This window comes from Panicum virgatum, chromosome 8N, assembly GCF_016808335.1.
Source record: "Panicum virgatum strain AP13 chromosome 8N, P.virgatum_v5, whole genome shotgun sequence".
NCBI classification, from domain to species: domain Eukaryota; kingdom Viridiplantae; phylum Streptophyta; class Magnoliopsida; order Poales; family Poaceae; genus Panicum; species Panicum virgatum.
In genome coordinates this window covers 21,621,777-21,645,625 of record NC_053152.1, presented here as the reverse complement: position 1 = coordinate 21,645,625, position 23,849 = coordinate 21,621,777, and the positions used below count along the sequence as shown (strand labels likewise).

At 42.3% G+C, this 23,849-nt stretch overlaps 2 protein-coding genes across 2 annotated transcripts; one reads left to right on the top strand and one right to left on the bottom strand.

The window, feature by feature from the left end:
- Positions 1–394: 394 nt before the first annotated feature.
- On the bottom strand, positions 395–1,725 carry LOC120684890 (carotenoid cleavage dioxygenase 8 homolog A, chloroplastic-like). Its single transcript, XM_039966755.1, has 3 exons — positions 1,489–1,725; positions 1,063–1,149; positions 395–949 (listed from the first exon to the last, which is right to left on the bottom strand). The coding sequence occupies exons 1-3, from the start codon at positions 1,723–1,725 to the stop codon at positions 395–397; spliced, it is 879 nt and encodes a 292-aa protein (XP_039822689.1).
- A 12,142-nt stretch (positions 1,726–13,867) lies between these two features.
- LOC120684889 (disease resistance protein RGA5-like) lies at positions 13,868–17,085 on the top strand. Its single transcript, XM_039966754.1, has 5 exons — positions 13,868–14,568; positions 14,861–15,110; positions 15,924–15,989; positions 16,597–16,748; positions 16,815–17,085. Exons 1-5 carry the CDS (start codon positions 13,868–13,870, stop codon positions 17,083–17,085), a joined length of 1,440 nt encoding a protein of 479 aa, XP_039822688.1.
- The last annotated feature ends 6,764 nt before the right edge of the window (positions 17,086–23,849 follow it).

Below are 23,849 nucleotides of genomic sequence, written 5' to 3'. Positions count from 1 at the left end.
CTGGTAAGCATTTCTACCCATATCATGATTTGACTTCTTTGACATACCATCTGTTTACTAGAAATATCTACCATGCTGTTGCCAATTTCCATTGCTTGCTCTTCATGCCATGCATGTCATCTTTGAATAGAGGATCATTAGGTATGAGATATCTACCATGATGTGGCTATGTGCTTATGTTGCTTGTTAGACTGGTTATGATTATGGTTGTTGCTAGCAAAACTTCTGCACCAATTATAAATGTTTTTTGTTAGACTGGTGGCATTCATGCATCTTTTCTTCTGAGAATAAATGCTTTTTGTTATATATATATATATATATATATATATATATATATATATATATATATATATATCATGTACTCTACTCTACACTAGATACGCTACTAACAGGTCTATGGACGGATGAGCCTTGCAACGCAGACGGTGATTTCCTCATTGTTCCCCAGAAAGGAAGTAAGTCGTCGTCCTCGGAGCGGCATCTCGGCAGTGAGCACGGCAGTGATCGAGTACCGGAGCGGCATCTCGGGCACGACGATGTAGTTCTCCGTGACGGCAAATGAGTGCACCCACCCTGGTGCCATCCCTCCACGGCAATGCACCCTCGCTAGAACTTTCCTCTCGTTGCTCCCAGCTGCCATCCTGACGATACGGTGGCCACGCCGGAAGAGGTCCGGGAGCAGCGTCAGAAACTCGTTCCGTGTCACAACGGGGTGAGTGGACTGTAACGGGCACCATAACCTATCGGCGTAAGGAAACTTGCCGATCGTGTCGAGGGTCTCCGGGTCTATCAGAACGGAGCTCTTGGTGGTCTCGGTGAGGCAGATCACCCGTCCGTCGCCGAGGGGGAACACAGAGATGTTGGCGTTGTCAGACAGCATTGCGCCGCTGCTGAGCCCGATGACATTGCGCAGGCGGTCGAGCAGGCTTCCAGGCTTGCGTGGGCATAGCTGGGGAATTCACGGTGGTGAGGCCGGCCGTTCGCCATGGCAGCCTTGTATGCCTCCGATTCAATATGACGATGTGCGCCGGTGGCATGTCATTGATGAAAGGAGATGCGTACGAGTGTGGCGTACCCGTCGAATATGTGGTGGAACGAGTGCTCGCCGACGTCCCAAAGACCAGGCCCGTTCCTTAGGTACGTGCCGCTCTGTAGAAGCACAGATAGGTCACACTTACATGTGATATGATAATCGCAACGCAATACATTTGCCTCGGAACAATTGTTTATACATATATTATCTTCTCTAAAAAATAGTCGATATAATGTTACGCAAACTCAAACTTCTCAAGCTTGACCAAGTTTATCCAAAAATGCACATACATTCTATATGTGAAATCCATCTCAAAATATATTTTTGAGGAAGTTTATTTGAGATGATATTGTCACTGTCAATATACTTTTCAATAATCTTTACTAAAACCAGTGAAATTTGAGATAGGCCGAAACTAGAACATGACTCTTGTCTGTAATGGAGGGAGTATGTACCAGCCAAGCAGGGAGGTGTCCTTCCACAGCCAAATCACCTTCCCAATGTTCTCGCCGGACGTTGGTCCAAGCAGAAAGCTTTGTGCCATAACCTATGGTGGCCTTCACACACCGTTTACGACTTATCTTAGCCGTGATGATATTGTGGACAGTCTGTCCTACTGAGCTAGAGCCTGAGAAGAAGTGTGCCCTACGAGCAGTGCAGAACGTGGGGTGTTTAGGGTGGTTGGCAGCCATTCTTGTGTTTTGTTCTTGTTTGCACAATCTCCTTCTGTTGGACGCTCCGGCAACGAAACCAGCAGTCTGATTTATACTTACAAACGCAATGGTCCTGGTGCGTTATGTTGACAGCAACATCATCTTTGGAACTTGCTATGAATATGTAATTGTAAATCGAATTCTTTGTCTCCCTTACCTAATTCTGCCATGATGTGTCCCTGTCTCACGGCCTCCGTACAACGATCCTGTTGCTAGGTCGCCTTCACATATGTGGATAAATAAAAAATAGCCACTAAAATCTCTGCACATGTCCTAATAGTCTGAACAACATGACAATTTGACAGAGTAGTCGCCTGCAATGATGTGGATGAAAACCAACCACTCGTCTCAGGCACACATCTAATGGGATCAACTACGTAATAAATTGGACAGGTTGCCTGAATGACACGGCAGCCCTATTTGGGAACACTTGGCCACTTGCAGTATTGGTCTCTATATGGCGTTCAATTTATATTCTGATTGTCAACTTAGTAGCACGAGCCATCGACGGGACCATAAGCCGACTGGTAGTGCACAGTTAAAAGTGAAAACATAGACGGATGAATCAAGGGTCTGCAAACGGAGTGGCCGGTCGCCTCCTGTGGTGTACTAGGACCACACATTCCACACAAAAATGCTGCGCTCTAAGGTCGTAGCTCCAAGGTCTCTTTCCGGAGCCACAGGTCCCAGGGTCGCCAGAGCCAAGGAATGAAATTGACTAGATGCTGGCAATGCCTGAATTCCATCTGCACACTATATATATTTTTAGGGAGTATTTAATTGAGATATTGTGAGTGTCAATATTCTTTTCAACAATCTAGGCTAAAACCAGTGAAATTTGACATAGGCCAAAACTAGAACATGACTCATGTCTATAATGGAGAGTGTACGTACCAGCCAAGCAAGGAGGTGTGGCTAAGATGATTCACACAGAAAGAAGGAATCGATTATACAGAAATCTTCTCACCTATCTCAAAGAAAGACTAGTTCAGAATCGTTATGGCTCTACTAGCTCATTTCGATCTCGAGTAACATCAGATGGACGTTAAGACTATGTTCCTTAACGGTGATTTGCATGAGAATGTGTACATGCGCAACCAGAAGGTTTCGTTGTGGAAGGCAAAGAACAAGTGAAATTTGACATAGGCCAAAACTAGAACATGATTCTTTCTGTAATGGAGGGAGTATGTACCAGCCAAGCAGGGAGGTGTCCTTCCACAGCCAAATCACCTTCTCAATGTTCTCGCGGGACATTGATCCAAGCAGAAAGCTTTGTGCCATAATCTATGGCGGCCTTCACACACCATTACGACTTATCTTATCCGTGATGATATTGTGGACAGTCTGTCCTACCGAGCTAGAGCCTGAGAAGAACTGTGCCCTACGAGCAGTGCAGAGAGTGGGGTGTTTAGGGTGGTTGGCAGCCATTCTTGTGTTTTGTTCTTGTTTGCACAATCTCCTTCTGTTGGATGCTCCCGCTAAGAAACCGGTCTGATTTATACTTGCAAATGGAATGGTCCTGGTGCGCTACCTAGACAGCAACATCGATTGTGTTAGGGACTTGTTACGGATATGCAATTCGAAATCGAATTCTTCATAGGTGTCACGTTGTCTATAATACCAAATTTTGCCACCATGTGTCCTTGTCTAAGAGGCCTCCGTACAAAGATTCTCATGTAAGCTTCCTGTGCTGTACAAACTCCCCGCCGCTTTCTCCTACTTCGAGCTTCAGTTCCATTCTTTTCCTCCCGTCGTATTCTCCGTCTTGACTCCTGCATCCCCATGGTTTGCCATTTCTCTCTCTATTTTTCTACGAAACTGAGTTTGCATCACTCCGCTTTCTGCTCGCGCGCGCGTCCATTCTCTGCTCGTTGGCGTGAGTTAAGCACAGTCGAATGTGATGCTCCGTAGACTGTGTAATAAGAAAACCCCTTTTTCCCACCGCGGAGAGAGGCAGCAATCAAGGAATTGCATCTAGCTGCACGGAGCGCAGCGACGCATGACGCTGCTCCATTACCGCTGCAACGAACAGGCAGCCAGGACCCGCTGTCCGGCTGCACATGTGGGTTGCCCAACAATGAACCCGGCCGGCACTACCGGAAACGGCTTATTTGCTGTGTGCATAAACGTTTGCCGTGTGCTCTATATCGGGCGCATGGTAAAGATTGGGTCTTTGCCATGTGTTTTCACCACGGCACACGACAAAGGTTTCACGTCGTCCCGCCGTCATGTTTCTTTTTTTTTTTTGCCGAGTACCAGATTAGCACACGGCAAAGATTATCTTTGCTGACGTTTGAAAACCGTGAGACCTTTGCCGTGTGTTACACAAAGCAAAAGCTTTGCCGTGTGGAAATGGGCCTTTGCCGTGTGCCTCTCTGGCACACGGCAAACCGGCCGGATCCCATAGTGCGGCCTGCTACACTAATACAGCACTCACCTCTCAAACAAAGGTTGCTATACTAGTTGCACTGCCGTCTGTTGAACCAGCGATTTCTGGTCTAAGCAAATGTCCCTTCAAATATGGACTTCCTACTGAATATATGATTTTGGTCGCTCATTCTATATTAGGTAAAAACATCCATGGGCTGATACGAATAAAGTTGATATATATAAGTATCGAATACATATAGTCCGTATGTTATTTTTTAAGGATGTACACGATCGAGTTGTGGGTGGAGGGTAGTACCCAACTCATATGGGATAGAGTAAGACCCACCTAGTGCAAAACTTTTGTGCGGTAGAGATAACAATATATAAGAAAACCTATTGCATGTGTAGATAGATTTTAGAACTGATTTTTATACATGCCTAGAGCCTTTTTTAGAAAACCTTATTCACCTCCGTAGGATGTCGCGGTCCTTTCAGAAACGTTATGCTGATGCATTCTTCCATGTCCTTATTCATGGTGGGATCCTTATGGAGAAAACCATGCTCCGGCTGATCGAAGTGGAGATGATGATGTCCATGGATGCCGATTTTCTTGCCAGAGATATCACCTTGGAGGATCTCCTGTCAACTTCGTTTGGCTGTCCTGTGGTTGACATGCTTTAGCTTGTTCCTTGGAAAGTCGAGCTATTACATCGCTAAAGTGCGATAGCTTGGCAAAGATTAGGAGATCCTTGGAGATCTTTCTATTCAGTTTTGTTACTTCAGCAGTAGCATACAATTTGGACACACTATGTAAAAAAAGCCCAATAGTGACGGGCAACATCTTCCTAACATGACTTGTATAGGCCCCGTCACTCTTACAGCGTCACTGTTTAAAAATCAAAGGTGACGGACTTTTTTAGAAATTCGCCCGTTACCTATCTGACGTTATAGGTGACGGACTTCACTATAGGACCGTCACCTTTCCTGTTGACCAGGGCCCTCGGTATGAAGTCTCCGGCCGTACTTTTGTCAAATATAGGTGACGGTTTTAGCACAACGTCCGTCACCTATTCTTCGAAAATAAGTGTTGGACTTAGGACAAAGCACGTCATTTATTGTTTTTCAAAGGTGACAGGCTGTGCTTTGGTTGTTGCCCGTCACATTAGCCTTTAGGCCCCTGTAGGGCCATTTTTTGCTTACGGCTGCTCTGGAGCACAGCCAGAATTTCGCAGCCAACTTGATCCAGCAGTACCACAGCACTTAACCCAACTTTTTCACACAGTACTCCCAACAGATTGAACATATTGTAGAAGCATCAATTAGAAGCACAATCAATGGTAGAATGAACAAAGACATATTGTAATGATGATACAATACAGTCATGGGACAAACAAACGAGCATTTGCTTGCAGTGAATTCACAACCAAAGTTCACAGAGAATCATCAACTAGTTGTGTGGAATCTTCGAGGTCGCCCAATGGTGTGTCTCCGGTACTTCGGTGGAACTTGTTCCCCAGTCATCTTGAGACGAATCTGAAAGTGATCGTGTGCTCTAGCCTAAGTGTGGGAGGGGGTGAATTAAGCAACTTAAAACCTTAACCTATGGCTCCAACTAATTTGCACAATATTTAAGCTAAAACAAACTATCTAGATGTGCGACTATGGTTCTTCTTAGTGTGAAACTCCCATCCCAAAAGAGTTAAGCAACCTATAGCCAATCCTATCAAGAGACTACTCTATAAAATTAAAGGCACACAAGTTGTAAGAATAAATGCGGAAGCTAAAGGTAGGGATGAGAGAAAGCAAACTCTCGACGCGAGGATTTATCCCGTGGTTCGGATTGCCACTAAAGCGCACCTACATCCACGTTGTTGAAGCACTCACGAAGAGTATTGCTTCCCGGCAATCAAGTCTTTTCCGTGAACACAATCACGGTCACCTTGATCCCGTTTTCCACTAAGGAGCTTCACCAAGAAGGTGGGGGTCTCCACGTCCCCCGCACAAAGATGTCGACGCCGTTCCACACCAAGTCAGAGGGTCGTTGACATTGCCGACGAGCCAACAAGGCTCCAAGGGGTCAGCGCACCATGTTCTTCTTGTGGTTCACTCTAGAACCACAACACAAGGGCTCAAAGCCTTGCTCTCTCACTCAACACTCTCAAATATGTGCTAAGGACTAAAGATATGATCACTAAGATCTTGGATGGCTTGGAGGTGTTTTAGGATGTGGGTGTGATGTATTTGAACTCCAGCAATCTTGAAATGCCCGGGGAATGGCATATATATAGCCCACCAAGTCCATAGAACCGTTTGTAGCCGTTGGGCCTTTTCTGCGCAGGGCAACGGTTGGACCGGTGGTGAGGGACCGGTGTAACCGGTCACTCACAGCTATCAACTATCCGTTGGCCTTCTAACACAGTACTGCAGAAGCCACTAGTTAGACCGGTGCGTTGCACCGGTGGTGCACCGATTCATCCGGTCCTGAAGAATTGCGTCCTGACTACTTGACATGCTCTTTGGTCAATAGTATGGTGCTTGCACCGGTGCCTCAACTTGGCACCACCGGTTCAACCGGTGCCACTTGGCTTACTTCACCCGGCTAGACTTCTGTGCAGCCCAATGTACCGGCGCCCTAGCGTCGGTTCATCCAGAGCCTACTGGTTGCACTAGTGCAAGGCCATCGGTTAAACCGGTGCAGCTAACTTTGCATCCATTTGTCCAATTCATCGCTGCGGTCATTTGGATATTTCAAATATATTCTATCTCTGCTTTTTCGCTACGACTCGTCATCTCAGCGGTGGATTGGACACATCTCTGCGGTGAATTGGACATCTTGGAGATGGTTTGGACATCATCCATGGGACCTAATAAAATCTATAAATATGATCTCACCAACTTGTTAGTCCCATTGATTATGTTATCACACAATCACCAAAATCACAAACAATGGCCTAATGAGGCCATGTTCCTTACAGAATCTCCTTCTAGTGAATCGGGGGTGATTCAATAATGGGATCTGAACGAGGATCCGGATGAGGTAGTGCATTTTTTGGATTGCTTTGGTGCTTAAGTATGTAGTTAGGGGCGATGTATAGACTGGTTGTACCATAACTATTATTTGCCGATGACCTACTCCATGTTGTGCACCTCCTTGTCCATAGGGCCCCGCACTCTGGCCACCTTTGGGTTTCTGGTACAGTGTGTATCGAACTCGATAGTTTAGCCGGTCTGCAGTAAGAGTGACAATTGTTAGAGGGAACAGTGTAACATTAACGGAGAAAAGATCTGTTGTAAATGCAGTTACCGTTTGCCTTGCGCTGGATTGCCTGTTGTAAGGATTGTGGCCCAAGAAGGGGGGTTGAATTGGGACTTTTTCAATTTCTAAGTGGTTCTTATCCTACATCTAGCTATGCCCAAGATTAGAGTTCAAAGCCTATCATCTAGAGCACACTAACAAGTAGATTCTAAGTGGGAAAACACAGTAGCATGTCCATCATTCTAGTTGAGATCACACTAACAAGAAAACACTAGGCAAAAAAAAACACACTAGCAAGATCAAGCTTAAGCACAATGCAACTCTCCAAATGATGAATTCTAGATCAGATTGATGGATCTCAAGGTTTTGGTTTGTTCTCTTAGCACAAGGGTGGCCTCAGGTGTTCATGATGTCCAAAAGTAGTTCAAATGACCTGGGGTACCACCTTATATAGGCTAGTGCTCATCTCCTAGCCGTTACCAACTTTTTGGAAAAAGTTAGTAGGCATCGGATCATCCGGTCTCTCATAGACCAAACGATAGCCGTTTCAACTCTGAAAAGTGTCCAGGCAGACGTAATTAGTCTGATGCTATTGTCCGATGTAGCATCAGATCATCCGGTGCTGAAGAGAAAATCCTGACATCCCAAAACATGCACTCTGGTCATTACTCTGGTGCTTAGTCTGATGGGCATCGGACTGTCCGGTGCTGAAGACGTTTTTCCAAACTTGAGAAACATGCTCTCTGAACGTTGATCCGACGATTAGTCCGACGGTACTTGAATACAGGCATCGGATCATTCGGTAGTTAAGATATTTTCAACTGAAATCAGAACCTGTCAGAATTAGTCCGGTCCTATGTGGCTGAATAGTCCGATGGGGGAGAGGGGGGGGGGTCATTGGATGATTTGATGGGCCATCAGAAATTCTGATGCCTTATGAAATTCTTGTGTTTTCTGACATGGATTTGATTGGTTCTTTGATTCTTTTTTCTTCCAAGGGTTTTTCTGAGTTCCATAGCCTGTTTTGAGCTGAACTTGAGCAAGTGTGCATGAATTCTAAGGCCAACTCAACTTGAGAAAGTTGCGGTCACAGTTGTTGTTCTGACCGTGATTCTGTTGGTTTTCGGCTCCCGGCCTTGGGGCGTGATTACCCGCTGGGCGTCCTCCCCTAGGGCGTTGGGACCTGGCAACCTCCTGCTCTTCATGGGCTTCCTGCTGTTGATGCTGAGGCTGTCAACGATGGTCTCTTAGGGTGCGGCTAACTTGAGCAGCCGCCGAGCTTGCTGCCCTAGATGTCGCGCTACGTGTCGAGGATAAGGGATTTTGCCACTCGAGTTGTGTGACGGCGTTTATGGCTAGCTGAATTATGTGATCTGTCTTGGCGTTTCTTGGCATCTGCTTTAGGCGGATGGTAGCTTCATAGGAACACAAAACATAGATTGTCATCGGAGATATGATCTGGAGTCTCATTGGGGTCATATTGATTGTGGGCGTCTTGATCAGCCTCGTTGAGGACTACTACAAAACATAGATATTGTAACACATTCTTGTAACACATTCATTAGTGTGTTACCAAGAAGAATCATAGGAACACAAAACTTTGTCTTACAACAAACATTGTAACATATATCTCTTGTTCTATAAAATTGTATTACAAACAACTAAAATAGTAATACAAAATGAATGTTACACCTAAAATGTTACAAAGTGGTAATATTCTATGACACATACAAGAAATATTACAACTAAAATGTTACAAAGTAACATATTATTTTTGTTGTTATTGAATGAAGATAATTTATTCATAAAATTTCATATCTTTGTGTCCAATGTTTTCCTTCAAAATTATTAATTGTTGAGAAGAAATAATATTGATATTAGAATAAAAAATTATACAAATAAGAATAAAACCTATGATATGTTCTAGGCAATTGCTCTAGCTATTCATATTTATTATTAGCAGAGATTAACTTTCATATATCCTTTATACTTGATACTTTTTTATTTAAAGTTGGTAAAAGAAGATATAGTTCAAGTTTTCAAAATAAAGAAAGCAACCATAAAAATATTTATTTATTCAGTGGTGTTAATGTTGTGACACATCTGTTATGTTCATCAGAACTTTAATACTATGAGCAGTGCAAACTTTACCGAAGGTCCAATAGACATTATATTATGGGAAAAGGGTAAACATTCCTAAATTACTTCAAAAGAATAAAATGATATCATGGCTAAGTAACTATATTAATTCTTAATACAAAAGAAATATTAACACATGTTGTTTATACAAAACAAACTCTTCATGCTCCTTATGTTCAAGTGCAAGTCACTATTTCTATATCAGATGAAATATTTATGATGCAAGTATAAGCTAGAGAGGAGTGTTGAACTCCACCGATAAAAATATCATGATCACTAAGATAACATATGCAACATGTAAGTTGGTTTGTTGAAAAATAAGTGTCAATTTTTAAGTTTATAGTGAGATACAAGAAAATTTAAAAAAATTATACAACTTCTTGGATGAGAAAAAATATTTATATCAAAATTTTAGGTCTCAACAAGATCTACAATGTTGGAGTTCAAGATTATTTTAATTGAAGTCATTTAGGTTGTCCAAATATTCATCATCAATTTAGCAAAGAATAGTTAAAAGAAAAACCTATTTTGTTTTTGGCAAGAAACACATTGTGGTGGGATGGTAAAAGAGGCAATGTCCAAAAAGAAGGTTGCAAGTTCGAATCCCATGTATGCCATGTATGGCACGTGGATAAAAAATTTGTACCTTTTAATTGTGTACTATATAGAGTAGTAACACTTTTTTTGTTGTGAAGGAACACATGTATTGTGTTACAATAGATCAAATAGTAACACTTTTTGATGTAAAGGAACACGTACTGTGTTACTATATATCAAATAGTAATACTTTTTTGGATATAATGGAACACCTATCTTGTGTTACAATAGATCATACAATAGTAACATCAACAATAAGAACACTAACAAACATGTGTTACTAGGATACCTAGTACAACATTTATTAAGCTATAGTAACACAAATTGGTGTTACAAAAGCTATGTTTTCTAGCCATGTTGATGTGGCGGTCTGGAGAATAATTTTCAAGGTTTGAATCATAGTCGGCTAGTTCTCTTTCTCCAGATCTTTCTGCCTGAACAAGAGGGAGGGGCCTACCGTGTTGGTATGGTAAATGATCGATGCTGACATCTACTCGCAGGCGATCGGGTAGTTCTGAGGGCTCCTAGCCCTTACTTAAGGTACCTAGATCGGCACAAGATAGAACCAACCCATGAGCTCAACAGAGCACAACACTCCAGCGCAGGGGGCAATATACGAAACCACCACACAGGGCGTAGGGTATTACGCTACTCCAGTGGCGCGAACCTATCTAAATTTGTGTCTTGTGTCTTTGCATTTAACTTCAAGTTCTAGATTCGGCAATCTGCTCCCAATAATCTCCTACCTTAGGGCATCCCAAGGTAGGCCGATGATAAAAACACCGACAATACATGGTGCTACTGAAGTTACTCTTTTTGAGCTTGTGTATGTTTAGGAGGCCGTTTTGTTGTTTCAGGTGATTCTGGATGCTTATAGGTTGGCCAAGAAAAATGATCTCTCTGTTGTTGATTACTATGATTTGATGCTGGATAATATTGATGAGGTGACCAACAAGCATTTGAAAGCTTTGAAGGAGACTGAGAAGAACAAGCTCCAGATGGCTAGAGCTTGCAACAAGAAAGTAAAATGTAAATCTTTTCAGGTTGGTGAGTTGGTTTGGGAGACAATTTTGCCTCTTAGAATTAAAAGCAACAAGTTCGACAAGTGGTAGCAAAGTTGGGAAGGCCCGTATAAGATCGTCAAGGTTATCTTTGGGAAGTCATACATGGTAGAGACTATGCAAGAAGAGTGTTTACCCATAGCTTTTAATGGAAGGTACCTGAAGAAATATTATCCTAGTGTATGGCAAGACCCTTGAAGCGGAAGATGCCCAATATATGAGCATCGCCCTTAGTATTATTTTTGGCCAATGTGTTCGGTTTAAGCATCATCCATAGAATAGGTTCTGGTTGTTGCTTTTTCTCACCCAAAGGTCACAAAAAAGGTAGGGGCATGTGTTGATAGGCAAAATTTGCAAAGACCGAGGCTGATCGGTCAGATCTGTTTGCTCGACCGGTCAGACCGGTCGTGCCTTTGTAATCCTAGTAGGTTTTGGGTTTGTAATTTAGGATCTTTTGTAAACCGACACATGAAGGGGTACAATTTTCTCGGCCTATATATACAAAGGCTAAGATTGATTGTGGGTAATCCCAATTGATTCAACAACAACTGCCTTTACGTTTTACTATTCAAAGCGATTATTTTTCAAAACTCTAGTTTTGTTTTTCTTGCGTCTCTACGGCGTTCGAGGGCGTTCTAAGTGGTCTGCCGACCTCGGAACATCCCTAGATCCATTAGCGCTGATGGGGTCCCTTCTGAGCTTGTGGTTTTAGGTTTTTGGGGCATCCACTAGTACAGAAATGGTCTGTAATCTTTGATATTTATCACAGGGACATAGTTGGGCCCAGGACTAATCTAGGCATTAGTCCCGAGTCCAACGACTATGGGGGGATGGCTTTTTAGTCCCAGTTGGAGCCACCAACCTAAAAGTCAGTCTTTAGTCTCGGTTGGTGGCTCCAACTGGGACGGTTGGTGGCTCCAACTGGGACTAAAAGTCCAAACATTTTGTTCCGGTTGGTACTACCAACAGGGACTAAAGGTTGGTACTGCCAATAGGGGCTAAACGGTGATCCTTTAGTGTTGGTGGTACCAACTCAGACTGAAGGATCCTCTACGGGTTAGTTCAAAAGGAATGTATCACTTGTGGAGTCACATGTGTTGTGTAGATGGGGCCTTAAGAAAGCTATATGCAAGGCAAGTGGTCTCAGGTTGCCAACAGGTACTATTCGATGTTTATGTACTAGTGATCTCTGTACGAACCAGTCTAACTGGGTAGCAGCACCGTCTCATCGACCTGTGCAGGAAATCCATTGGTGAATATCGTTAGCGACCCGTGCGTTGACAATGCTGTGGTCTTAGTTCGGTATTCTTAGTAATGATTAAATGAATGTTACAGAGATCAAAATCACTCTGCTGCTCTGTTTCTATGGGTTACGTTTTTGGGCTAATTAAACCGGTGCATGAAAGGCCTCCCAGATATATCTGTTAACAATGATACAGCGAATATCACCCTTATCCCATGTACAAGGGCGACTATCCTTCGTTTGTTAGACAAACCTGTTTATTTTTTCACCTCCTTTTGTTGCTTTTTTACTGAGTAGGTCTAGCTCACGAAAGGCCCCTAGCAGGGCCAGCTGCTGAGCCCATTGGTGAGTAGCATTGTGGACGCTAGAGGGAGTAAATTATCGACGGCAGCCGACCCCTGAGAGGTGTTTCTTGCTGCAATATATCAATAGTTGAACTAGGCCTTGAGGTTTACGAGGCGCATCCATACTTTATCCAGCATAGTCAGATGAGGGAAAATTAGTCAAATAAATGCTAACATATTACGAAATGTTGATAAGTGAAGGTGTTAGTGTTTTGGTAAATAAAAATCTCAACATTTGATGTCTCGGTCAGCAAAGGCTTAACAAAAGGGTTCGTTGCTATTGGCTCTCGAAGAATGCACATCCCCAGATGATTATTCCGGTTGCAAGGTTCTGTTTCTTCCACAGAAAACGTTAAAACGAGGATAACAAAGTATATTAGGTGGTTGAGATGTAAGACAAATTACGTCATTTTCAGTGCACTGTCGTTTCTTCTCAACTACCAATTAGCTCCCTTGCGAAATACATACCCGTCACTCTCAGGATCTAAACAAATATATAGCGTGTTTATTATTGGTATTTGATTTAAAAACATGGAGCCATAGATCTCGACGGCCACATTCCTTATTGTTTTCCTTTTGCTAAGTAAACTTTGGGCGGTTCGTGGATTAAATTGTTTACTAGAATCATTTTTGTAGTGGTGACATTAGGAGGTTGAGATGCACAAGGATTCAAACTATGTCACTTTCAGTGCACTGTCATCTCTTTTCCAGCCAATTAGCTCTTTTATGAAATACATACCCGTCACTCTCCGGACAAACAAATACATAGCGTGTTTATCGGTATTTGATTAAAGTAAACCCTACATGGAGGCATGGATCTGGACGACCATATTGTTTTTTGTTTATTTTGCTCAGTAACCTTTGGGCGGTTCGTGGAATAAATTGTTTATTAAACTGTGCTGACACTCCAATCACTCTAAGTTATACTTTGTACAAATGCATCTCTTCTCCATACAACATTACCGATCTCACTGCTAACTAGAGCAAGTCATTCATGGAGCTTGCAGCAGCGGCCCTAGGCAGCCTTCTCCGTAAACTGGGCTCCCTTCTCACGAATGAATACAGGTTGCAGAAAGCGGTGAGGGGGGAGATCAGGTTCCTACAAGCCGAGATGGAAAGCATGCAGGCTGCCCTCGACTGTGTGTCAAAGCTGCCAGCAGATAGGATTGATGGTATTCACAAGATTTGGGCGAAGGACTTGAAGGAGCTAGCCTATGATATTGAAGATAGCGTCGATGCTTTCATGGTACGCATCGATACTCCTGTGGGTGCCAAGCCACATAGCTTCAGAAGATATTTTGACAGGACCATCGGCCTATTGACAAAAGCCAAGCATAGCCATCGAATTTACGATGATATACAAGAGATCAAGAACCGCATCCAAGAGGTTTCTGGTAGGAGAGAAAGGTACAAGTTTGAAAATGTTGTAGTGCAGCCTGACAATACAACAATGGATCCTCGGTTGCCGTCTCTCTACATTGATGTAAAGAAGCTCGTTGGCACTGAAACCCCTGCAAAGAAGCTCACTGCGTTGCTAATGCGTGGGGAGGGTGGGCAAAAGCAGCAGCTAGTGGTTGTGTCCATTGTCGGAGTCGGTGGCCTTGGAAAAACAAGCCTTGCCAATTTAGTGTATCAAAGAGTCAGAGGACAGTTTCAGTCTCAAGCTTTTGTTTCAGTCTCCTTGAAGCCAGAAATAAATAAGATTTTCAGCAGTATATTACGGCAGGTTAGTGGGATGGAATATCCCAATGATGAAGCATGGGATCAAACTGAGCTTATAGAAAAAATCAGACAAATTCTTGAGAAAAAGAGGTATGACGACCTATATGTATTCCTGTTAACGTTATAATACCAAACAGAGTTATTCATCGGTTGTTAACCAAAACAGAGTTGGTAAGCATTCATTTACCTGAATAAAGTTGCCCATCATTCACTAACCAATAAGAAGTGTTAATACAATATTAATGCAAAGACATGTTTATATAGCTTAAGTAATTCCACATTAACTCGTAAAAAATCCATGTACATAGTGTTGCTTTTAATTGAAGCTGTAATTATGAAATCTAAGGGCATTAAATGGATGCTTTTATTTAAAACACTGCAGGTACATCATTGTAATTGATGATATATGGAGTGATTCGGCTTGGATACTGATCAAATGTGCTCTTATTGAAAACAACCTTGGTAGCAAAGTCATTGTGACGACCCGGAATGTTGATGTGGCTAAAATTTCTTGCTCACCCATTGATGGAACTCTGTATGAACTAGATCCTCTCTTTGATGAAGACTCTAAGAGGCTGCTTTATAGTAGGGTATATAATGAAGATGAGGAAATTCATACCGAATTGGAGGAGGTATCACGAAAATTTTTGAAGAAATGTGGTGGTGTACCATTAGCTGTCATTACAATAGGTGGTTTATTGGCTAGTAGACACAAAACGAAGTATGAATGGTACAGGGTATACAAATCAATGGGTTCAGGACTTGAAAAGGACAAGACAATGGAAAACATGAGAGAGATATTAAATCTTAGTTATTGTGATCTACCTTCCTATTTAAAGCCTTGTTTATTGTATTTAAGCATGTTTCCCGAGGATCATTTGATTCCAAGATACGATCTTGTATTGACATGGGTAGCAGAAGGTTTTGTTGACGAAAAACAGGGGAGTAATTTGTATGACATTGCAAAGTGGTATTTCAATGAGCTTGTTAATAGAAGTCTGATTGAGCCAGTAAACACGGATGAAAATGGCAATGCAAAATATTGCCGTGAACATGATATGATACTTGATCTCATCATATCCCTTTCAGTGCAAGAAAATTTTGTCACCATATCTGAAGGTTCACATCTCATAGCTCCAGCATGCAAGATCCGACGACTGTCATTGCAAGGTACCAAGGTATATAGCAACAAGGAAGCTACTCCCTCCTTCCCCGTTTATAAGGCATGGTGGAACATGACACGGTCTTCTAAACAACACTTTGACCATTTATTTATCATATATTATATCACTTTTGATTATAAATTTATAATCATTGTAAAATATATTTGATTATGAATCCAATCATATGAAATTTGCATTATAAAAATAAAAATTTAATAGTCAAATTATTGGTCAAAGATGACAAGGTTTGAATCTTGATATACGTGTATGCCTTATAAACAGGGAAGGAGGGAGTACAACAGAAGAGCAAGCCATACTGCCTGCAACTCTGAATGTGTCCCAAGTCAGGTCTCTTATTGCATCAGGTGATTCATGTAAATGTCTGCCACCTTTGTCAAGGTTTGCAATTCTACGTGTTTTGTCTTTGACATGTTTTCCCGGCAAGAGAAATCATGTGAAGGATCTTGGGAGCTTGCTTCACTTGAGATATCTGAAACTCGGTGGCAAGCTAGAAATTGAGCTTCTAAAAGATCTTGGAAACCTACAAAATCTCAAGGCATTGGATTTGTTTTCGGCAGACATAGAAGAACTGCCAGCGAGTATCCTTAGGTTAAGGCAACTTGAATGTCTGATAATTCCTCGCACCGTGAAAGTTCCGAATGGGATTGAGAATTTAATGTCCCTGGAGCTGCTCAGATGGTTGAATGTCGAAAAATACCTAGGCACTTTAGCTGGGTTAGCTAATCTCATCAAACTGCAGGGGCTTGGCATTTCTGGATTGCATGCTAATGAGAGTTGCGTGGAAACATTTCTCCAGGGCCTATCCAACCTAGGTAACCTTCGCCGCCTATCTTTTCGAGGCCACGGGATATGCTCTCTTGATTGCATGCCGGATCAATGGCAGGGCCCTTCACATCTCCAACGCTTTCGTAGTAATGATTTAACCTTCTGCCAGGTGCCCCGCTGGTTTTCCTCACTCTCTGAACTCTCCAACGTGTCCATCCGTGTCAATCTTCTAAGACAGAGGGATCTAGAACTGCTTGGAGCTTTACCCGCGCTATGTTTTCTTAAACTACAAGTAGATCCTTATGGTACCACTGATGAACGGTTGGTGGTTGGTGCTGATCAGCCCTTTCGGTGTCTAACAGCATTCATGTTTCATCACTATTCAAGATGCTGGCTGGTGTTTGCTCAAGGAGTGATGCCAAAACTTCAGAGGCTTGAGTTATCCTTTGAAGTACGGAAAAGAGATGGTGGTTTTGATATCGGCCTGGAGAATCTTTTGTCCCTTAAACATGTTGCTTTCAAAGTTGACTGTACAGGCGCCCGGATCAGGGAGGTGCAGGATGCAGAGACCAAGATCAGGAATGCAGTTTGCATCCATCCGAGCCATCCAGTTCTTAAGCTCTCAAGAAAGCGTGAAAACTTAAAAAGGAAGGAATGATGATATAAAGATGACTGTGAAAACATAAAGGTAACGAATCTCCCCAAAAATGACGTATATGTTTTATCATTTGCAGTTAATTAAGCGGTGCACTCATCCTCCTTGATTCCTTCCCTGAGCATCTGCTGCATCATCAGCCATTTCCTCACTTGAATTCTTGCACAACTGCCACCCACTTTTTTATATCAAGTCATTCCATCAGTTACTCTTATTCTCGTTATCTGCACATTTCACTTCTCTCCACTTTGTTCTATGATCTTCAGAAAATGTAAGGTAGTGACTATTCTAGAAAGGAGCATATCCACTGTCCTATTCTTGTTTCCTTGAATAAAAAAACTTCCTTCAGAAATCCCCACCCTTCAATCTACTCCAATATTTTCAGCCAATTCCTCAATCCAACTTGACCTTCATTTTGGATGCATTTCCAATCTGTTGACAGGTGGGTAAGTTTCCCTCATGATCAACCAATTTCAAAAATTGCTAACTACCATTACGATTTTTTAGGTTGACTATATTTAATGTAATAGACAGAATCTTTGATAGAGTAGGCAATAATTAAATTAAAATATTTTATGGTTGCTCATGTTTTAAATTTAACTAGAAAGGCCACCCGCGCATTTGCGCGGCTAGATATTACTATTTATAACATTACTTTTTCTAATTGTTTCTATTTATTACCCGTGCGGCTAGATATAAGTATCTATTACGTTACAACCTTTTTTTTAATTTTGGCTCTCATAAAGCAATATGTTTTTAGGAAAATCAAGATGTGTTAAAGTGTTACCTCAATTTTGATGAGTCATTTGTCTCCATATAATAATTAGATTTATTTTTCATATTCCCTCAAGTTTTGAGATTGTTCTTTGTTTTAACGTTGATTACAAAATAATTTTGAGTGTGGATATATTAATATATATAAGTAAATTTTTTTACTTGTAATTTTATAAAATTTTACCTTTTATATTGTTTTGATATTATTAGATAAAAGTTGTACTCAAAGTAATGTTTCGAGAATCAATAATTGTATTTTTTTTAAACTCCTCTAGGTTTGAATTAGATATCATTTTGAGATAGTTGTAAGTTTGTTTTTTTAATGTCAATTTAAAATTATTTAGTTTCATTAAAGTGTACTGTTGTAGTAATCAAAGTTATGAGGATTGTGTCAATGCCAAAATATTTTTTTTTTGACTTGTAGGCAGTATTACCCCTACTCCAATCACCCTCTTCTTCTCCTCCTCCGCATGGCCACCCCTATATCCGCGTGCGTTCCGGTGTCTCCTCGCTCTCGGCCCCCTCCGCCTCCCGGCTCCACCTCCACCCCCACCCCCATCACCTTCTTCCCAGCGCCACCTGCGCTGCCGGCACCCTCCGCACCTACTTGGATTAATACTTTCTGTTATGTTATTGTACTTTGGATTTGTATCTTTTCATTAAGGTTCTATTTTAATTAGGAAAATAGTTAATTATATGAATAAACTTGTATACCGTTGGTACATACAGTCGAGGTGAAGATAAGTTGTGTAGTAACAACAAAAAAAATATGAGTTCTGATGGGTCATTTAGTACCGGGCGTGTTGATCGGTACTAAATGGTGTCTCATTTAGTACCGGACGACCTGTACCGGTCGGACGCCCGGTGCTAAACAGGGGTTCCCAACCGGTACTAATGCCGAGTTTTCTAGCAGTGTATAATCAATTGGCCCTATACATTTTGTAAAGGCCGGAATTCGTTTTCATTATTTAAAAAAATATTTCGCATCATGATGTAGAGGCTGGGATATTGAAGTTTCTTAGCTTTTTGCAGCTTGTCGTATCATTTTTCATTTCATGACGTACTTCACCAGATTTATTTCACGGTGGCTGGGCACTGCCGGCGCTCGAATCCGCTCAGGCAGGAGCAGTACCTACCCGGCGTGTGAACGACAAATACTGGCACAGGGATGAATTGTTCCAGACTTCCAGTTTCTTATATAGTCGTGGCAATGATCCGGCACCCTGAATTGGGTCTCACCTCATGTTTAGGGCAGATATCCTTACATTGGTCAAGCTGGGCTAGATTTTTTTTTTTGGTGTACTTGTTAGCGCACAATTGGCAAAATATGCAAACACATGGAGCAGCGCTAGCAAGTAAAAAGGAGGACCGAACTGTTTATATCATGAATCGCAGCCATGCCGAGACCTCGTAGTCACGCACCCAGGCCAACCACCTCGTCAACGAAATAATGAAGTCGTATTCTTCAAATGTTTCAAGGGTTATGGCGATGTGTTTTACTCCCTCCTTCCCCGTTTATAAGGCATACACGTATATCAAGATTCAAACCTTCTCATCTTTGACCAATAATTTGACTATTAAATTTTTATTTTTATAATACAAATTTCATATGATTGGATTCATAATCAAATATAGTTTACAATAATTATAAGTTTATAATCAAAAGTGATATAATATATGATAAATAAATGGTCAAAGTGTTATTTAGAAGACCGTGTCATGTTCCACCATGCCTTATAAATGGAGAAGGAGGGAGTATAATCCTTGAAGGTGATAGACATTATTGGGGTCGAACAGTTATTGGGAAGTGCAAACTATGGTGCGTGCATTAGGGCACCTCCAACGCCCGTCTTTTTACCGTCGGTTTGATGGAGATTTTGCAAAAGAGTCCTCCGTCGCCCGAGCAGACAGCTCCGTCGTCGCCTCGCCAGCCGACGGCCCAGGCACGTGCTCCAAGACATGTAGACGGCTCGGCCCCCGCGTTGTAGCAGCAGCGGCGAGAAGCAGCGTCGGCGCTGGATCCGTTGTGCTCCCGCTCCCGATTTGATGCCACTGCGAGGAAGGGGTCGCGTCGGGCATCGCGGAGAGGAGGTGTCTCCTCAAGCTTCGCCGCCTGCGCTGAGCTTCACCGCCGCCTCGCGATGAGCTTCGCTGCCCGGCCGCGCCGAGCTTCACCGCTGCCTCGCCCCCGAGCTTCACTACCGAGGCTGCGCTAGCCGCCGCCCGTGCCGAGCCGCCTGCCCCGATGGTCGCCACCGGCCACCCCGCACTGCTCGCCGGGCGGAGGAGGAAGCGCCAGGCGCTGCCTGTGCTAAGCCGCCCCCCGCGCTGGCGCAGAGAGAGTGAGAGCTGGGCCGGTGGCTGCCTTGCTCACCATGGACATGCATCTGCAGAGCGAGTGAGCTGACAGAGTGAGCCGTGTGAAGGGAAAAGGTTGGAGAGTAATTTAATTTTTTACATTTTTCCTCTTAGTTAATATAAAAGTATAAATTTATCTAAAAAAGAAATATTTTTTTAGATCACAAAAATCTACTTTACTTGGATCTCAAAGCCTTCTTTCATACATGCAACAAATCGGTATATAAAGATCAATTTTATACTTGATCTACCATGTTTTATGTGTCAATGCATGAATTAAATGCTTACAGACGTAAAGTAGACAGATCATCGTATAAGTTGCTCTTCTATTGTTAGTGTGCGGAGTTCTAGACATATATAGACAGCAAGCCATCTGTGGGTTGGAGATGCTCTTATTAGGGTAGAAACAAAACGTTGCTGTCATCCTTGTCAGCAAAATATTAACTACTAGCAACTGCTCTTTCGTTTTCAACTGCTCCTGTGTTTCTACGTTGTTTCCTCGCGATAGTACAGGCAGGGAATTGCACCAGTCGGTGTCACATGGAATGGTTCTTGTACTGTGCCTTTTATTGTCCGTGGCATCCATATGAACACCGCTGTTTTGGTTGGTACTTTTTTATCTTGGGCTATCGTATAAAATATGTTTCCATTTATCTCGTACCCTTGGTATGTTAAGATATTCCAAGATGATCCCCTAGCCAATAAGAATAGTTGTTCACTTATATCCATGTTATGCATTAGATGCTTCTGCAACCAGCTGCAGAAAGTGTTCATGTGCTCACGTGTAATCCATGCCTCAGACTTTTCCGGGAAATTGGAGAGCAGAATTTTCTTGTGTTCCTTGATATATGGGTCAACCAAGGATGATTGTTGAAGAACCGTATAATGCACTTTCTTGAATGAGAAATCATCTGTGCAGACATAAGATTTCTTTCCTAATGTACCCTTTCTAGTTAGTCTCCCCTCATATCGCGATTCAGGGACTCCAATCGGTTTAAGGTCATCAATAAAGTCAACACAAAAGTCAATGACCTCCTCAGTTCCGTAGGCACTGGCGATGCTTCCTTCTGGACGAGCTCGATTACGAACACATTTCTTAAGTACACCATGAACCTTTTGAATGGGAACATGTTGTGTAGAAATACTGGTCCGAGGATATAAATCTCTTTCACAAGGTGCACTAGAAGATGTGTCATGATGTTGAAGAAAGATGATGGAAATATCAGCTCAAAGCCAACAAGACATTGCACCACATCGTTTTGCAGCTTTATCAAATTCTCCGGGTCAATTATGTTCTGAAAAACTGCGTTGAGGAAGGCACATAGCTTCACGATGGTTAACCGGACGTTATCAGGCAGAATTCCCCGTAGCACAACCGAAAGAAGTTCGGTCCTAAGCACATGGCAGTCATGGGACTTGAGATTTGTAAATTTCTTCTCTGCCAAATTTAAGATTCCTTTTATATTGGATGAGTATCCAAATGGAACCTTTATACTGCTCAAGCAGTCAAACATGGTTTCTTTCTCTTCCTTGCTAAGAGTATAGCTAGCAGGACTTAAGTATTGTCGTCCATTATCTCGCTGTTGTGGATGTAAGGCATCTCGTTCTTCCATACGTTGCAATTCTTGATGTGCTTCTACTGTATCTTTTGTCTTTCCGTACACTCCCAAGAATGATATCAGGTTGACGCAAAAATTCTTCGTGAGGTGCATCACGTCAATTGCATGACGAACATCTAAGACTTCCCAATATGGTAGCTCCCAAAATATAGATTTCTTCTTCCACATGGGCGCCATTCCGTTTTCGTTCGGAACAGGTTGGCTACCAGATCCCTTTCCAAAAATAACTTCTAGATCTTTTACCATGTCGAAGACGTCTTTACCACTACGATGCATTGGTTTTGTTCAGTGGTCCGCTTGGCCTTTGAAATGCTTGCCCTTCTTTCGTACCGCATGCCTGATGAGAAGAAACCGACGATGACCCATGTATACAACCTTCTTACAGTGAGTCAACCATATATTATCAGTATCATCTAAATAGTGTGTGCATGCTTTGTATCCCTTGTTCGAATGTCCTGACAAGTTACTAAGAGCAGGCCAGTCATTGATCGTTACGAACAGCTATGCTCGTAGGTTGAAGTTTTCTTGTTTGTATTCATCCCACATTCGTACACCTTCATCGCCCCAGAGCAATAAAAGTTCTTCGACCAATGGTCTTAGATACACATCAATATCATTTCCAGGCTGCTTTGGACCCGGGATAAGCACTGGCATCATGATGAACTTTCGTTTCATGCAGAGCCATGGTGGAAGATTGTACATACAAAGAGTCACAGGCCAAGTGCTATGACCACTGCTCATCTCACCAAAAGGATTCATGCCATCCGTACTCAAACCGAATCTTATGTTTCTCGCATCCAAATCAAATTCAGGGTACGTTCTATCTATTTTTCTCCACTGCGACCCATCAGCGGGGTGTCTCAACATCGAATCTTTCTTGCGTTCTTCTTTGTTCCATCGCATCAACTTAGCATTATCTTTATTTCTAAACAGACGCTTCAAACGTGGTATTATAGGCGAATACCACATGACCTTCGCAGGAACTCTCTTCCGGGGAGGCTCCCCCTCGACATCTCCAGGATCATCTTTTCTAATCTTGTAACGCAATGCACTGCATACGGGACATGCATCCAAATTCTCGTACTCGCCTCGGTAGAGGATGCAGTCGCTGGGGCATGCATGTATCTTTTGCACTTCCAATCCTAAAGGGCAAACAAGTTGTTTGGCTTCATACGTTGTGGTAGGCAATTCGTTGTCCTTAGGAAGTTTTTTTTTAACAAGTTTGAGTAATTCACCAAATCTCTTGTCGGATACACCATTTGTCGCCTTGCATTGCAGCAACTTCAAGGTGGTGCCAAGTTTCTTCAATCCATTTTGACAATCTGGGTACAACAACTTACGGTGGTCCTCTAACAACTTCTGGAACTTCAACCTCTCCGTTTCACTCTCACAGTCTGCTTGCACATTGTGCAATGCCTGCCCCAGATCGTCGCTGGGATCATTTTCTGCTACATCTACTTCGGGCTCTTCCATGGGAATATCGTCATCGAATGCACAGATTCCAGCATTCCCGGGAAAGTGGTCGTCAAAATCTTCTTCTTCATTGTCTTCCATGGTAACCCCCTGTTCTCCGTGTTTCGTCCAACAAACATACTTCTCCATGAAACCATTTGCGAAAATGTGGTTGTGTAGGATTCTTGAAGATGAGTAATCCTTGTTATTGTTGCAATGAACACATGGACAGCACATAAAACCATTATGCTTGTTTGCCTCAGCCACAGACAAAAAATAATGCAGGCCATCAATGAATTCTTTCGAACGTCGGTCAGAATTGTACATCCATTGCCGGTCCATCTTCATTTTAAATAAATCGATTTGAATTCTTTACACGTATCGAATAAATAAAATATATCAAACCTAAATTAAACTAAATGTAACATAACATGAATAATTAAAAGATCTGCAATATCCATCATACATCTTGATGAATTAAAAGAAGTACTTAATCCATTACAGAACTTAGCAAAGGAGTACTATACATGAAACTTTAAAATTCGGACAACAACACATAGGTTT

Bases quoted from the DNA above. Each gene is read 5' to 3' on its own strand.
- LOC120684889 (XM_039966754.1), top strand. From the start codon at position 13,868: ATGGAAAGCATGCAGGCTGCCCTCGACTGTGTGTCAAAGCTGCCAGCA. The intron at 14,569-14,860 runs GTATGACGACCT...AAAACACTGCAG, and splicing joins CAAATTCTTGAGAAAAAGAG to GTACATCATTGTAATTGATG. The intron at 15,111-15,923 runs GTATCACGAAAA...CCTTATAAACAG, and splicing joins TTCATACCGAATTGGAGGAG to GGAAGGAGGGAGTACAACAG.
- LOC120684890 (XM_039966755.1), bottom strand. From the start codon at position 1,725: ATGGCTGCCAACCACCCTAAACACCCCACGTTCTGCACTGCTCGTAGG. The intron at 1,150-1,488 runs GTACATACTCCC...GTGCTTCTACAG, and splicing joins GACACCTCCCTGCTTGGCTG to AGCGGCACGTACCTAAGGAA. The intron at 950-1,062 runs GTACGCATCTCC...TGAATTCCCCAG, and splicing joins TCGACGGGTACGCCACACTC to CTATGCCCACGCAAGCCTGG.